Source organism: Oryctolagus cuniculus, chromosome X (genome assembly GCF_051225735.1).
Source record: "Oryctolagus cuniculus isolate XC-2025 breed Fujian yellow rabbit chromosome X, ASM5122573v1, whole genome shotgun sequence".
Lineage (NCBI taxonomy): Eukaryota > Metazoa > Chordata > Mammalia > Lagomorpha > Leporidae > Oryctolagus > Oryctolagus cuniculus.
Window position 1 is genome coordinate 71,480,958 of NC_142888.1, and position 14,306 is coordinate 71,495,263.

General features: G+C 41.2%; 1 protein-coding gene across 2 annotated transcripts; it reads left to right on the plus strand.

Annotated features, from left to right (window-relative positions):
- The first annotated feature begins 1,898 nt into the window (after nucleotides 1–1,898).
- On the plus strand, nucleotides 1,899–10,406 carry TAF9B (TATA-box binding protein associated factor 9b). 2 transcript variants are annotated; one of them, XR_016228265.1, is made up of 7 exons: nucleotides 1,899–1,964; nucleotides 2,578–2,659; nucleotides 2,837–2,973; nucleotides 3,051–3,185; nucleotides 5,049–5,124; nucleotides 6,883–7,396; nucleotides 8,433–10,406. XR_016228265.1 is itself a non-coding variant. In XM_017349950.4 (7 exons), exons 1-7 carry the CDS (start codon nucleotides 1,914–1,916, stop codon nucleotides 8,594–8,596), a joined length of 756 nt encoding a protein of 251 aa, XP_017205439.1. In that variant the 5' UTR covers nucleotides 1,899–1,913; the 3' UTR covers nucleotides 8,597–10,406. The 2 variants fall into 2 exon arrangements, 1 of the variants encoding a protein (XP_017205439.1); XM_017349950.4 differs by having other exon boundaries at nucleotides 7,286–7,396.
- Nucleotides 10,407–14,306: the final 3,900 nt, after the last annotated feature.

A 14,306-nucleotide genomic window follows, 5' to 3' on the forward strand; every position in this document is an offset into this window, starting at 1 on the left:
AAAAATTTGTGTCAGCACCTGCAATGCATATCTTTGTGCATGACAAGGACATGTTATTGGGAAGGTCCATGCAGGTGAGAGCAGTAGTTTGAGTGTGTTCCACAGTGGAAAGCAGAAAAAAGCATATAGTTTCAAGAGAACACTTATTTTCAAGTAATTACACATATATAACAAACATATATATTATGTGGCTTTGTGAGGGTTGGCTTTACCTTGTTTTTGTGTCTAGTACAGCTGTGTCAAGTTGGCTCTCTAAAGCCTGGTCACCCTAGGATTATAGTACATTTGGGTGAGGGAAATGTACTATTTGTAAATTGCATAAACAAGAAACTGCTAAACAGTGGTGCCTTCTGTGAATGCAAAATGAAAGGCTGGAACAGGTGAAAGAGGCTTGCTTTTCCTTGCTTTTTCCTAAAATTTTTTTTAATTTTAGACTCTACTACTCAAACAAGGAACATCATTAACTAGCTTCACACAGAAGTTGGCCATGGAGAAGATGGAGAAAGGCGTTCTTGGGAAGAGGGAACGCATGTTCCCACTGGAAACAATGTATTGGGAACACGTGGTTCTTGGGGCGGGGGTTAGGGGTGCGGAGGGGTGCTGCTAATCAAACTCAAGATGGCTTCCTGGAGCAAAACCGAGTCTGAAGACTCCTCTGAGGTAAACCACTCTCCAAAACTTCAGGGTCTGCTAAGCCTGGGAAATCAGTATGAATTTGTGTGTGAGTGTGAGAGAGGGAAAGAAAGGGAAGCCCTTGGAGGGCTTTAAGGAAGTCAAAATTTAATTTGTGGTTGTACGAAAACTGGAGGAGCACTATGAGTATTTGGGGGGGTCAGTTTCTGTAATTTCAGTAAGGCAGTTGGCTTGGACTTGTTATCGTGGTGGAACTGGGCAGAGATTCGGAGAGAGATCTCCCTAACTGAACTTGCTGGTGTGTGGCCGCTGAGGGAAAGCAGCAACATGGCTGCCTCCTCCATTTGCAGTCTAAGATGGCAGATGCTAGGGCATTCATTGGTAGATGCAGAAAAGTAAGAAAGCGTTCTCTGAGTCATTTTAAGCCAGGTGGTTGGCTGGTACGTATTTCTTGAAAGTTACTCGGGCTAGATGGACAGTTCTTAGGTGATTCTAGTGAGGCGGGAGTGGCGGCATCTGTGAGGTAAGGAAGGACTCTGAGAGTCTCCTTTGGGACTGAAAGGAAGCTGCTGAGGACCACGGACCACGGGATGGAGCTGGAGGGGCTCCAGGAGGACCCATGATGCCCGTCAGAGGCGAGGCGCTAGCCTTTCCTGTGATAAGAGCTAACCCAAGTCCTATTGTGCTATTGTGTGGAGAACCAGGCAGGATGGCCAAACTTAGCAAATTTGAAACCAGGACACCCTACTAAATTTGAATGTCAGATCCACAACTAAATCTGTAGTGTAAGTATAGCCCAAGCAATGTTTGGGATATACTTAACACTAAAAGCATGCTCATTGTTGACGTGAAGTTCAAATGTACCTGGGTTCTGTTTGATCATGGGAGCCCAACGCTGGGGCAGGTGGGAGCAGGGAGGGGCCACGGTGGTGGCAGGGGAGATACGAGGGTGGCTCATGTGGTGCCCTTTGCTGGTGACCAGCTGTAAGAAGAACAACTTCTCGGCACTCTTAAGTCGTTCAGCTCCCGGAAGTGTTCCCCAGGGAAGGCTCTCCCACTTCTTGTCTTCCTCCCGATCCAGCTCCTTCTCTCCGCTGTCTGGGGCGCCCGAGAGTGGCTCTAGGCTGCCCCGGCTTCCCAGAGGCAGCGCCTGAGAACTGGCTGCCTGGCCGGCCGCGGGCGGGTGAGCTAACCCCGCCTCCCGGCCCCCGTAGGGGTGGAGCCAGAGCGAGGAGACTGTGAGTAGCCCGCTCTCCCCGGATGACGAGTGTCAGGATAACATGGAGTCGGGCAAGATGGCGCCTCCCAAGAACGCTCCGAGAGATGCTTTGGTAAGTGCGAAGGCTGAGAGGCGGGGCGCGGAGCCTGGCGCGGCAGGGCACCTGTGAGGCAGGCCCGGGCTGAGGGCCTGAGCGCGAGCTCGCGCGCTCGCTTCAGCCCAGCCGGGGCGGCCGGCGGCAGAGTGTGATGACGGTTCGCCTTGGACCCTGAGGAGCTCTCCTGCCGCCCTGGCCGAGCCCAGCCGGAGGGTAGCAGTTCAACCGAGTTTACTGGCCGGCCGCCCGATTTTATCTCCTGGGCCTCGGGCCCCCGCCGCCCAGTCCGCCAGCCCTGGGTTCTGATAGAGTGGCTTCCCCTCCTGCCACATCGAAAATGACAACCAGCTGGAGCCACCCCTACCTCCTCTGGGAACGCCAACCCTGGCCTTTTTTCTCTCTCAGAGCCCTCACCCCCGCTAAAATAAAATAAAATAGAAGTTTTTTGGCGAGAGTGTATGACGTGATTTGGGTGATCACTGACACTTGTTAGCACAATCAGGAGCAGGAGTTTGAAACCCGGAGAAGGGGGTCCTTGTCTCATAATTAGAAATACTAGCTAGCTTTTGTCCAGCCTTCATTTCTGATACCTGGATTATGCATCTGGCATTTCTGTTGGACTCCACAGGTGATGGCACAGATCCTGAAGGATATGGGAATCACAGAGTATGAACCGAGGGTCATAAATCAAATGTTGGAATTTGCTTTCCGTAAGTTCACAAACACCAAAAACTGGTCTGACTTGTGAATTTGAAAAGCTTGTGTTATTGGCTTTCAAAACCAAAATTCATAAACTTTTTAGAAACTAGTAGAACCTTTTATTAAGGCAGTGGCTGTAAATATTAAGTTATCTTCATGTTTAAGAAAAAATTGTTTTGTTATTAAAGGATATGTGACTACAATTCTGGATGATGCAAAAATTTATTCAAGCCATGCTAAGAAACCTAATGTTGATGCAGATGATGTGAGACTGGCAATCCAGTGTCGTGCTGACCAGTCTTTTACCTCTCCTCCTCCAAGAGATGTGAGCAAATATTTATTTGAAGTTAAATTTAATTAACATTTTTAAACTATAGTTCTAATAAGGATTTTTTTCTTTAGTTCTTGCTGGATATTGCAAGACAGAAAAATCAAACCCCTTTGCCACTAATTAAGCCATATGCAGGACCCAGACTTCCACCTGATAGATACTGCTTAACAGCTCCAAACTACAGGCTGAAGTCCTTAATTAAAAAGGTAAGAATGTTAAAAAAAAAAGTATTCCTTTTTTTAAAAAGGTAGAATACAAGGGGAATTCGTAGAAAGCAAATTCTTGTATACAGTGCAGATTAAAGGTTAGGATAATTTTTTAAATGTATTTATTTTTTTGAAAAACACAGAGACAAGGAGGTCTTCCATCCAGTGGTTAACTCCCTCAAATGCCCACATCAACTTAAGCTAGACCAAGCTAAAACCAGGAGCTGGGAACTCCATCTGGGTCTCCCACAGGTGTGCCAAGGACCAAACTATTTGAGCCATCACCTGCTTCGTCCCAGGGTGTGCATTAGCAGGAAGCTGGCATTGGGAATAGAGCCAGGACTTGAACCCAAGCACTCAGATATGAGATGCAGGCATTCAAGTGACAACTGCTACTCTAAATACCCACCCCCAGATTAAAGTCAGATAATTTACTAGAATGTAGGGTTTTTTTTTTCTAATTTTTAAAACTAAAAGGAACTTTTAAGTGTTCATATAACCCAACATTTTTATTTTTTTAATATCAGGAAAGTGAGCCTAAACACATTTATTAGAGTTAGTAACAAAGCTAGGACTGATTCCCAGTTCCTCTAATTTCCAAACTTTCAACTGTACCATGATTTTCTAGTGAGGCCTGATAACAGAATGAATGATACACCATTAGGAATTGAGCCTATTTTCTGAAATACAACCACAGACTCTCCCACCACTGAAAAAGTCTCCTCCCCACCCCCATTGGGTGGTTTTTATTTTCTGTTCTGTTGTTTTTGCTTTAACACATTGACTAGTGAAGATTAAAAATCAAGGGGCCAGCATTGTGGCACAGCAGTTTAAGCTGTGAACTGCGATGCCAGCAGTCCCATTCAAGTCCCAACTGCTCTGCCTTTTTTTTTTTTTTTTGAACAGGCAGAGTGGACAGTGAGAGAGAGACAGAGACAGAGAGAAAGGTCTTCCTTTTGCCATTGGTTCACCCTCCAATGGCCGCCACGGCTGGCACGTTGTGGCCGGCGCACCGAGCTGATCTGAAGCCAGGAGCCAGGTGCTTCTCCTGGTCTCCCATGCGGGTGCAGGGCCCAAGCACTTGGGCCATCCTCCACTGCACTCCCTGGCCACAGCAGAGAGCTGGCCTGGAAGAGGGGCAACTGGGAAAGAATCCGGCGCCCCGACTGGGACTAGAACCCGGTGTGCCGGCACCACTAGGTGGAGGATTAGCCTATTGAGCCGCAGTGCCTGCCTGCTCTGCTTCTGATCCAGCTCCCCATTAATGTGCCTGGGAAAGCAGAGGAAGATAGCCTAAGTGCTTGGATTCCTGTACCCATGTGAGAGTCCCGGAAGAAACTCCTGGCTTCGGATAGGCCCAGCTCTGGCTGTTGCAGCCATTTGGGGGAGTGAACCAGCAGATGGAAGAACTCTCTTTTTGTCTCTCCCTCTCTCTGCACCTCTACCTTTCAAATAAATACATCTTTAAAAAAATACCAGAGCTGGCCCGATCTGAAGCCAGGAGCCAGGAGCCTCTTCCAGGCTGTTACACCACAGCACCAGCCCCTAAATACATCCTTTAAAAAAAAAGATTAAAAATCACAAGGAAGTCAGCTGTTAAGCCCATTCAAATAAGACTCTATCTTAAATATTGTAAAGGCCATATATATTTTTCTACTATGTTTATATAAACACATACATTATGTTTATGAAATTCCTAGTTTGAATGTTGGATTTGGAACATTGATAGAATAAAAACAGAACATTCTTGTTGCCATGGCTTATCCATTAGTAATTCACAACAATCCTCCTTTCACTCTTGGGTAAGTTTAAATGTCAAAGCATTAACAACATTAAAGCTAGTTTGTTTCTTGAATCCCCTAGGGACCTAACCAAGGCCGACTAGTTCCACGATTAAATGTTGGTGCTGTCAATAGCAGGCCTACCACTCCTACTGTAGGTAAGTGAGAGAGGGAAATAACTTTTCTGACTGGTAAAGAAGTGCCTCAGCTCTTGGTTTTGAACTATAATCTTAAGTTAAAAGGTAAGTTAGAAGTTCCTATATGTGTGTTGCCATTGATAATTTTATTTTTCCTCTATTAAAACAACCAAATTTCAAAATGAGAAAGCCACAAGGAATATCTGATCCCAAGTAGGTATGAAATTGGGCATTGCTCAGCATTGTTGGTATAAACTGTGATACCAGAAACAGCAGTTTACTCTCAGCCGCATGCTGTCTGCCTTCTATGTAAATGGAATTGCCCAGCACACTCATGGCAATAGCCTATTTATTATCAAAAATTAATTTGACCAAATTGGTGAGAATGCAGTTGAAAGATGATTAAAATGGACAGAAAGCTTAAGGCGGTCAAAGAAAAAAATAATTCTGTGTTTAATGCATATTGTTGATTGTCCTCTGTTGGTCATTGGGAGCCCCTCCAGGCTGTGTTCTGCGTCTTCTTTGACAGAGCTCCATCACAGCTCCACAGTGCGAGCACTTCTTTCTGACACAAGATGTTCTGAGCCTATCTTAAATTTTCCTGCCCTGTTCCTAGAACCAGCCACTTATGCAACCTTAAAAATGTTTTAAATGAGCCTTGTAAATCTTAAGAGAATCTACACTATTTAGTTTTAAAGCCTAAACTCCACACCTAAAATTAGCATGTCCTTCTGGTAATAGTGAAGAAAAAAATCTACCTACTCTGAATTTTCTTTTCTTGACAAAATAAAATACTTACATTGCTTCACTAACCTTCACCAAATTCTTTGGAGTGCTCTTTTGTTTTTTTTAAGTTCCCCTTAATCTTTTGTTTTTAATGTTGGAACACATGTATTCAACATATAAAAATGCAGTCAGAGAAGCTATTATTTCTAAAAAGTTTTTTGTTCTAAGTATTAGAACACTCTTTAATACGTGGGAAGACTTGCCTAGGGATGGTGATATGTCAGAGTAAGGTCTCACCTTCTAGGTCTGAGAGAGAAACACTAGAACCCATTTCTGGGTACCTTTGTCTTCAGCAACTCTATCCCTGAATGGACTGCTGCTTCCAGAAAGAAGGGACATATGTAGAGCCTGCATCTCCAAAGGAAAAATTGGAAACAGACATGTTTCCATGAATCTGTTTGTTGAGAGAGCAATGACATCAGTGTTGCTATTAAGTCTTGGAGTCTTGCAAAATTCACTCATTAAGCAAACATTTGTTGAGGGCCTATTAGGAGCAAAACACAAGAGCAATGTGCTCACAAGGCTAAAACATGTTAACCAAGGCTTATAATCTAGTAAATGAGATAAGGTATTAATAAGACAACTCCTATGATAACATGTTAAGGAAATTTCAGAGGCAGGAGGTAGGATTTTGACTAAGCAAATCAAGGAAAGTTTTCTAAAGGTACCTCAAGGTTGAATTTAGATCATCAATGAAAGATTTGGACTAGATTTCCTTCAAGATGCTCGACTGCTTAAAGTCTCTGAACATAGAAAAGCAGTAAATTTTTCATGCCTACCTAGCAACCTCAAAGATCAGCTGCTTTTGTTACATGTGTGTTGGTTTAGCTTCATGGGCACAGTAGGCATATTCCAATTCTCAGCAAGTGACAGAGATTAAAAGTGCCACCTAAGGTAATTAATAAAAAGCTTTGGTCTTTATTCTGGTATCTTATTCAAACTCTTAACTTCTTGGCTTCATGTAGCTAAAACTCAGTGCTTACTGTATTCCAGATGCTGTGTGAAGAGCTTTACATGGAGTGTTAATGCTCACAAGACTTATGAAATGGGTACTATTATCTCCATTTTACAGATGAGAAAACTGAGATACAAAAAGATTAAATCTTTTTCCCAAGAACACTGAGCTAATGGGGTATTAGAGTTTGAATTCAAACTCAAGCAGGTAGGCCTCACAGCCTACATTCTTTACCACCACACTATTACTGAATTTTGTAGCACCTAAACAACCTGGTACACTTTTAAAAAATTACTTTGCTCTTAATTCTAATGATTTTTTTTCTCATTTTTCATTGGCTTCCTGTGCTTTGAAGGTAGTACCTGGCAAGCTAAAGAGTTCAGAGTATAAATCTGTATAGTAAGTCATCTAACTAACATGGTCTGTTAATTATAACCACAGCAACCCCACAAACAGTGTCTGTCCCAAATAAAGTTGCAACTCCAGTGTCAATGACAAGCCAAAGATTTACAGTGCAGATTCCACCTTCTCAGTCCGCACCTGTCAAACCAGGTAACATGATTGGGGCGGGGAGTGAAATTTGTGAATAATTTACAATTGTATAACAGTCTGTGTTCCTATAGAAAGAATTAAATTGTTTTAAGGTCACTGAAGGGTGGCCATAATATTGTGTATCTGGTTTCTTTAGAGGGGTCTATGAACCCTTTAAAAAGTATGTGCAGTTTTACATCTGTGTAACACTTGGAGGTGGAGAAGGGAGAGTATTTAGCATGCTTATCAGATTCTCAACGTTGTAAACTAGAAAAACAGTAGGATCTACAAATCTAAGGCATCTTCAGGGAAAAACATATATGGCAGAAGCTTAAGAAAATACTACAAGTTAGTGATGAGTATGTGTGTGCAAACCAGAACACAAACTCAAATGCAAATTATACCTTTACTCTCTGCATAGGAGACTGATATATATATACATACATATATGTATGTGTATACAAGCATGAATATATATACATATATATATAATATGTACACATATATATACACAAGGTTGGAATAATTTAAGTAGAATTTAAGTAAAGCATAGTTTACTAATGCATGTTTATATTCCACATCTTCTGAAAGCTAACTGCATACACAACTCCTATAAAATATTGGCCTATAGGAGAAGCTTGATTCCTGACCTTGAATAGGTGCCTTTAGTATGTTACATGATGAATTCAATATACTGTTTTCCATGACTAAGTCCTAATTGAAATTTTAGGTAGTTAGGTTAAAATCTCTTTAACCTCATATTAAATATGTTTAAGTAGATTTAGTCTTTCTGTATACACAAATCAGAACATTACATTGTACTCCATAAATATTATAAACTATTATTTGTCAATTATAAGTAAACAATAAAGATTTAACATTTTAATTCAACTCTTAATGTGGTATAGTTACCTGTTTCTTCTATAATATAGTTGCACCTTATGCTATTTAAATTGATTTTAGAATTATATTTGGCTTTCTTATATATTTTTTACCATATGTTTTTGATTCTGGCTAATTCATAGTTTGTGGGGGCTTTTTTCCCCTCTGTTTACAGTTCCTGCAGCAACTTCAGTTCCAAATGTTCTGATTAATCCTTCAATGATTGGGCCCAAAAATATTCTTATTACTACCAACATGGTTTCATCACAGAACACGGCCAATGAATCAAACCCACTGAAGAGAAAACATGAAGATGATGATGACAATGATACTCTGTGAATATAGTCTAGACTAGATGCAATTCAAAAGTGAAGTTGTTTTTGAGCCCAGAATACTGAACTAGAACATTCTGTATCTTAAGTTTTGTCTTAGAAGAATGTAGCTGCAATGTTTTTCACAGTAATTGAAACTGTTGGTGTTCTTTAATAAGAGTACAATTTTTAATTAGGCACAAGTACTTGTTTCTGAATAGTTTCATTAATGTGGAGGCGTACTATGGCAATTTTATTTGTGAAAGCAGATTTCCACCATGTGTCACTGACAGCAGAACTTACATTTGTTTCTACTGCCTGGTCAGTGGACTAATTTTTAACAGCATAATTTCTAATCCACATTTAAATACTACTTTCTTTTTTTGTAAAGTAAAATAGTCACTTTTACTGTCACTAACTTTTTTGACCAAATTTCTCAGTTTAAGGAACATTTTTGGATAGGGCAGATTTAGAAGGATTACAGATCCATTTTGATTGTATTTAAGTTGCTTCTTGGTCCTAACTTACCACCTCAACTCCCTTTCTAGATTCCATCCATTCTATACCCTTACCCTGTAAGTTTGTTTTTCCTTGTTGCTCTTAAATTTAAAAGGCCATAACTGGAATTTTAAAAATCATTCCTGATAATACAGATAATTATCATTTTCATATTTTGAAAATATGCTCTGCAAGCCTGCTGGTCTGTGGTTCACTTTAACCTGAAGATTTGCATTTGCTTCTTGTTTTTCACTCCAGACCAGAGCAGTTGGGCTTTATCCCTTGCCTTTATGCCTGTTGAGCTTTACTCTGCTTTGACAGGTAGTTCTGGATCAGTTACATTTGTCTCACTGTTGTATTTCAAGTTGATAACTCCATCATATTTCACGTTTCTAAATTTAACAAAGAGAGGCTATAAGCTTAAAATCTGCCATGATAAGTATTTACACTGGACCTAGGCAAAACCACTGAAGAGCATTTTCTTGTTTTCTACCACATGCATACATGCTTTAATCACTACTGCTTGAACACTCCTATTGGTATAATTCAGATCATATTTTTAGCTTGTAGCTGAGGATGTCACATATAAGGGATCAAACCTGGAAGTAGACTCTAATGGTTCTCCTTCCTCTGTAATGCCAATAAGGAAAACAAAGTAGTCTGATGCAACTTACATTTAGGTGCACTCTGCATAGGTTTGCTAGTAATGTAATAATCCTGCTTTCCATTTGTACACATCTAACAATCTTGTTGGGAAAGATTGCAGAGCTCTTGAACATAGGCAGCCCTTGTTTTTGTTTAGTTTAAGTTCAATGTAGAAAAACCTGCAAACTTCTCTGAAATAAAATTTTATAACGTAATTTAGAATTTGTAGCTAAGGATCCTCAAAACTTAAATGTAAGTTTCATCTTAGGATGGTACTTGATGCATCTAAGAGAGTCTCATCAGAGAGAAATGTCTCAGCACAGTTTGAATGTTTTTGGATGTTCAGGGAAGATGATATTAAACTTAACAAATCTGATCGACACCATAGGAGAGAACTGTTCATTATGTAGCATAGGATGTCATTACTTGAATGTTCTCAGGGAGGCAGCATGTTAGAAGGTCTAGGTTCTAGTCCTGGCTCCATCCTTTACCAACTGTGTGACCTTACTTCACCTCTGAGCCTTGTTCTCTTCACTAGTAATAGGAAAGTAACACCTACCCTGCCTACCTCACAGGGATGTTGTGAGGGTATAACTGGTGTACATGAAAGTTCTTTCAAAGCTGTAAAATGCTATATACCTATAAGGGATTATTATTATTGTTCTAGGGTTATTAATAAAACTTTGAGCAAATCAGTGATCTTTCATTTTTGACTAAAAGGATTCAAGGAAAATGAACAAGACCAAAGCATTCTGAAGGCAATAAAGCAATTGAGGTTTATTCAGTGGATGAACTGATCATAAAACAAGACTTGATAGCTTTTATTTGGAATCAGTATGTGGCTCACCATAGTGAAGCGAAAATGAGTGAAAGAATATGGGTTTAAATGTTGAAAAAGGGCCGGCGCCGCGGCTCACTAGGCTAATCCTCCGCCTAGCGGCGCCGGCACACCGGGTTCTAGTCCCGGTCGGGGCGCCGGATTCTGTCCCGGTTGCCCATCTTCCAGGCCAGCCCTCTGCTGTGGCCAGGGAGTGCAGTGGAGGATGGCCCAGGTGCTTGGGCCCTGCACCCCATGGGAGACCAGGAAAAGCACCTGGCTCCTGGCTCCTGCCATCGGATCAGCGCGGTGCGCCGGCCACAGCGCGCCGGCCGCGGCGGCCATTGGAGGGTGAACCAACGGCAAAGGAAGACCTTTCTCTCTGTCTCTCTCTCTCACTGTCCACTCTGCCTGTCAAAAAAAAAAAAATTAAAAAAAAAATGTTGAAAAATATCACATGCTATCTTCAGAGGAAATTTATGCTTCTAAAAAATTATACATTTAATTTAGGTTACAATCTGGGTGTTCTTTCACTTAGCAGGTCAGACCGTAATGAGTTTGCTGTTTCACACAGAGACTGCTTTATCTTGCACATCTTCCCAAATCTAGCTGCAAGAATAATTTCAGGCAGCCCTCTTGGCCTCCACTCTTGGCCTCCAGCCTCTAGGTGGAATTTTAAAAGAGATGTACTTAACAGTGACTTGAGTGAGGACACTGTCATCTTAAGTGCTTCCCTTTGCAACAGTTAGCAAAAAACAAGTGTCTATGATCTGAGTATGAGCACAGGAATACAGCCAGCATGTAGTAAGACTGGAAGACGTGGTGCTTTCTAAGGTCTAAGGGATCCAAACTGAAGGGAAGGTCTCAAGTCATAGGAAAGAAAACACGAAGCAGAACAGCAGGTACTGAGCGATGTTTGTAAAATGCCACCACTTACATGTCAACGTGGGTGTAGGTAGATATACACATAGATTTTCCATTTGCATTAAGTAGCTCTAAATAAGCTAAAGAATAGAATGAATTCTTCATTTATTACTTGGAGATTGACATTTTTTTCTATAAACAGGCATACGTATGAGGGGACTTTTAAAAAGTGTGTGAGAAAATGGGCTAAAAAGAGTGAATGGGGCAGGCTTTTGGTCTAATGGTTAAGATGCCCACATCAGGGGTCAGCACTATGGCACAACAGGTTAAGTTGCCACCTGTAGTGGGTGCATCCCATATGGGCTCCCTGCTAATGAGACTGGGAAGGCAGTGGCTGATGGCTCAGGTGCTCGGACCCCTCTCACCCATGTGGGAGACCCAGAGGAAGCTCCTGGCTCCTGGTTTATGCCTGGCCTTGTAGACATTTGGAGAGTGAACCAGTGGATGGAAGATCTCTATGTGTCTCTCCTTTCTCTAACTTTGCATTTCAAATTAATAAAGAAATCTTTTTTAAAAATGGCCACATCCATATCACAGTACTAGGTTCAATATTTCATTCTAGCTCCTGACTCCAGCTTCCTGCTGTTGCAGACGCTGGGATGCAGCAGCAACAGCTCAAATAATTTGGTTTCTGCCACCCACATGAAAGACCTGAATTAAGTTCCTAGCTCTGTCTCTGCCTCTCAAAAAATTTTTAAGAGATGTTTATTTTGGCACAAAAAATTTAAATTCATTTGTAGTTTTTTCATAATACATATTTTCCATGAACTGTTAAGTCCCTCATATATTGTCTGGGAGTTAAAGTCAGTTTACAAAGGCTATACCTTTGCAGTACTTTATCAATAAATTATATATATATATATTAAATCAGAAAGCCCTACTCTGCACTATGCTAGCTTATATAGTTGTAAGTTATTTGTTTTCCACGTCTTCTTTAGGGCGTAAATTCCTTCAGGATAAAAGTGCTATTTTGTTTCCTCAGTCATACCCTAAGCACATAATTGATACTCAAATATCTGGCTAATTCCCAAGTTGTTTTAAGACGAGTTTCCCCATTAGTTCTCTGGATTAACAACTCAAATAAGTGGAAGATCATGGAAGCAGAATCTAATAGAAAGTAATTAAAAGGAACACTCAAAACTTGATGGATAATATTGGCAATTGTATAGTCTGTGGATGGATGTTTATAGTTCCTTCAATAATTCTGTACTTGATACAATAAAAATGTTGGCAGGAAAGCTTAATCAGAAGGAAAAAAGTTATCATTTTGCTACAGTTCTAGTCCAGCTATGACAATTTGCTGGATCTGTGGGTGGTATCTCTGGGCCTTATCTACAAAAAGACTAGACCAGAATTCATGCTTCCTCAAACCATGGTAAAATACCCTTAGAAGTGAGCAGAAGCATCATGCATTTTAAAATTAGCTATAAATATGGGGACAGTATTAACTAAAACACAAATTAAGAAAAAACTTGAGCTTTCAAAAAAATTTTCTTAAAGCAGCTACCCAATTTCTTTTGCTGTTCTCTCCAGTTAACCCAAAAAGTCCTAGTCTAGGAGCATCATATCAGGAAGGTAGGCACAATAAAAAAGCCAAGTCCTTGGGCCCCTGCACCCAGTGGGAGACCAGGAAGAAGCTCTTGATGGTTCGGTTCAGCTACAGCTCGCTGTTGGCGGCCATTTGGGGAGGGAACCAGCGGATAGAAGACCTTCTCTCTCTCTGTCTTCAAATAAATAAAATCTTAAAAATACTGCCTTTAAGTCTGAGACAGTAGTATGCATGCTCAAATTCTACACAGTCACCTATTCATATCCATGGGTTTGCATCTGCAGATTCAACCATGATTGAAAATATATTTTAAATACTGTACTAAACATGGGGGCCAGTGTCATGGAACAGCAAGTTAAATCGTCACCTTTGACATCGACATCTCATGAGCCCTGGTTCAAGTCCTGGCTGTTCCCCTTCTATTCTACCTCCCTGCTAATGCGCTTGGGACAGTAGTGGAAGATGGCCCAAGTACTGGTGCCCCTGTCACCTATGTGAGAGACACTGAAGGAGTTCAGGCTCCTGGCTTCAGCCTGGCCTGGCCCCAGCCCCAGCCATTGCAGCCATTCGGGGAGTGAACCAGCAGATGGAAGGTCCCTGTCTCTCTCTAACTCCACCTTTCAAATAAATAAAATACTTTTTTAAAAATTGTCCTAAACATAAACAGACCTTTTATCTTCATCATTATTTCCTAAACAACAACTTTTCACATAGTTTTTACACTAGGGATGATTTAAATAATATAGGTTATATGCACATATTATGCCATTTTACACAAACCTTGAGCACCTGCAGATTTTGGTATCCTTGCTGGGGGCTGTTCCTAGAACCAACTTTCCATGGATATGAAGGAGGTAATTATATAACCAAATAAGCAACCAAGTCTAAGAGTTGAATAGACATTTTCAGACACATTAGCTCTCAACAATTTTGTTTGCCCCAACAAGAAGCTAGTGGAGTCTTCTGTCCCACAGAGTACACCAAGAGAAGGGGATCCAGGAAATGGGAGAGTTCAACACAGGATGTGAAAATTCCCAGAGTAGCAGCTGTGCAGAAAACCCAAGGGGCAGCCATAACAAACTAGAGCAGAGGTATGTTGGACTTTGGCAAGTATGTCTCCAATAAGAATTAACAGATTGAAGGTCAGATTAAAGGTGAACATTTGGCCTAGCAGCTAAGAGACCAGTTAGGATGCCTGCAACCCATATCAGAGTGCCTGGGTTCAATCCCTAGCTCAGCTCCTGATTCCAGTTCCCTGTTGGTGCAGGCCCTGGGAGACATCATTGAATTGCGTTCCTAGCTCCT

Bases quoted from the DNA above. Each gene is read 5' to 3' on its own strand.
- TAF9B (XM_017349950.4), top strand. From the start codon at position 1,914: ATGGAGTCGGGCAAGATGGCGCCTCCCAAGAACGCTCCGAGAGATGCT. The intron at 1,965-2,577 runs GTAAGTGCGAAG...TGGACTCCACAG, and splicing joins ACGCTCCGAGAGATGCTTTG to GTGATGGCACAGATCCTGAA. The intron at 3,186-5,048 runs GTAAGAATGTTA...TGAATCCCCTAG, and splicing joins TGAAGTCCTTAATTAAAAAG to GGACCTAACCAAGGCCGACT.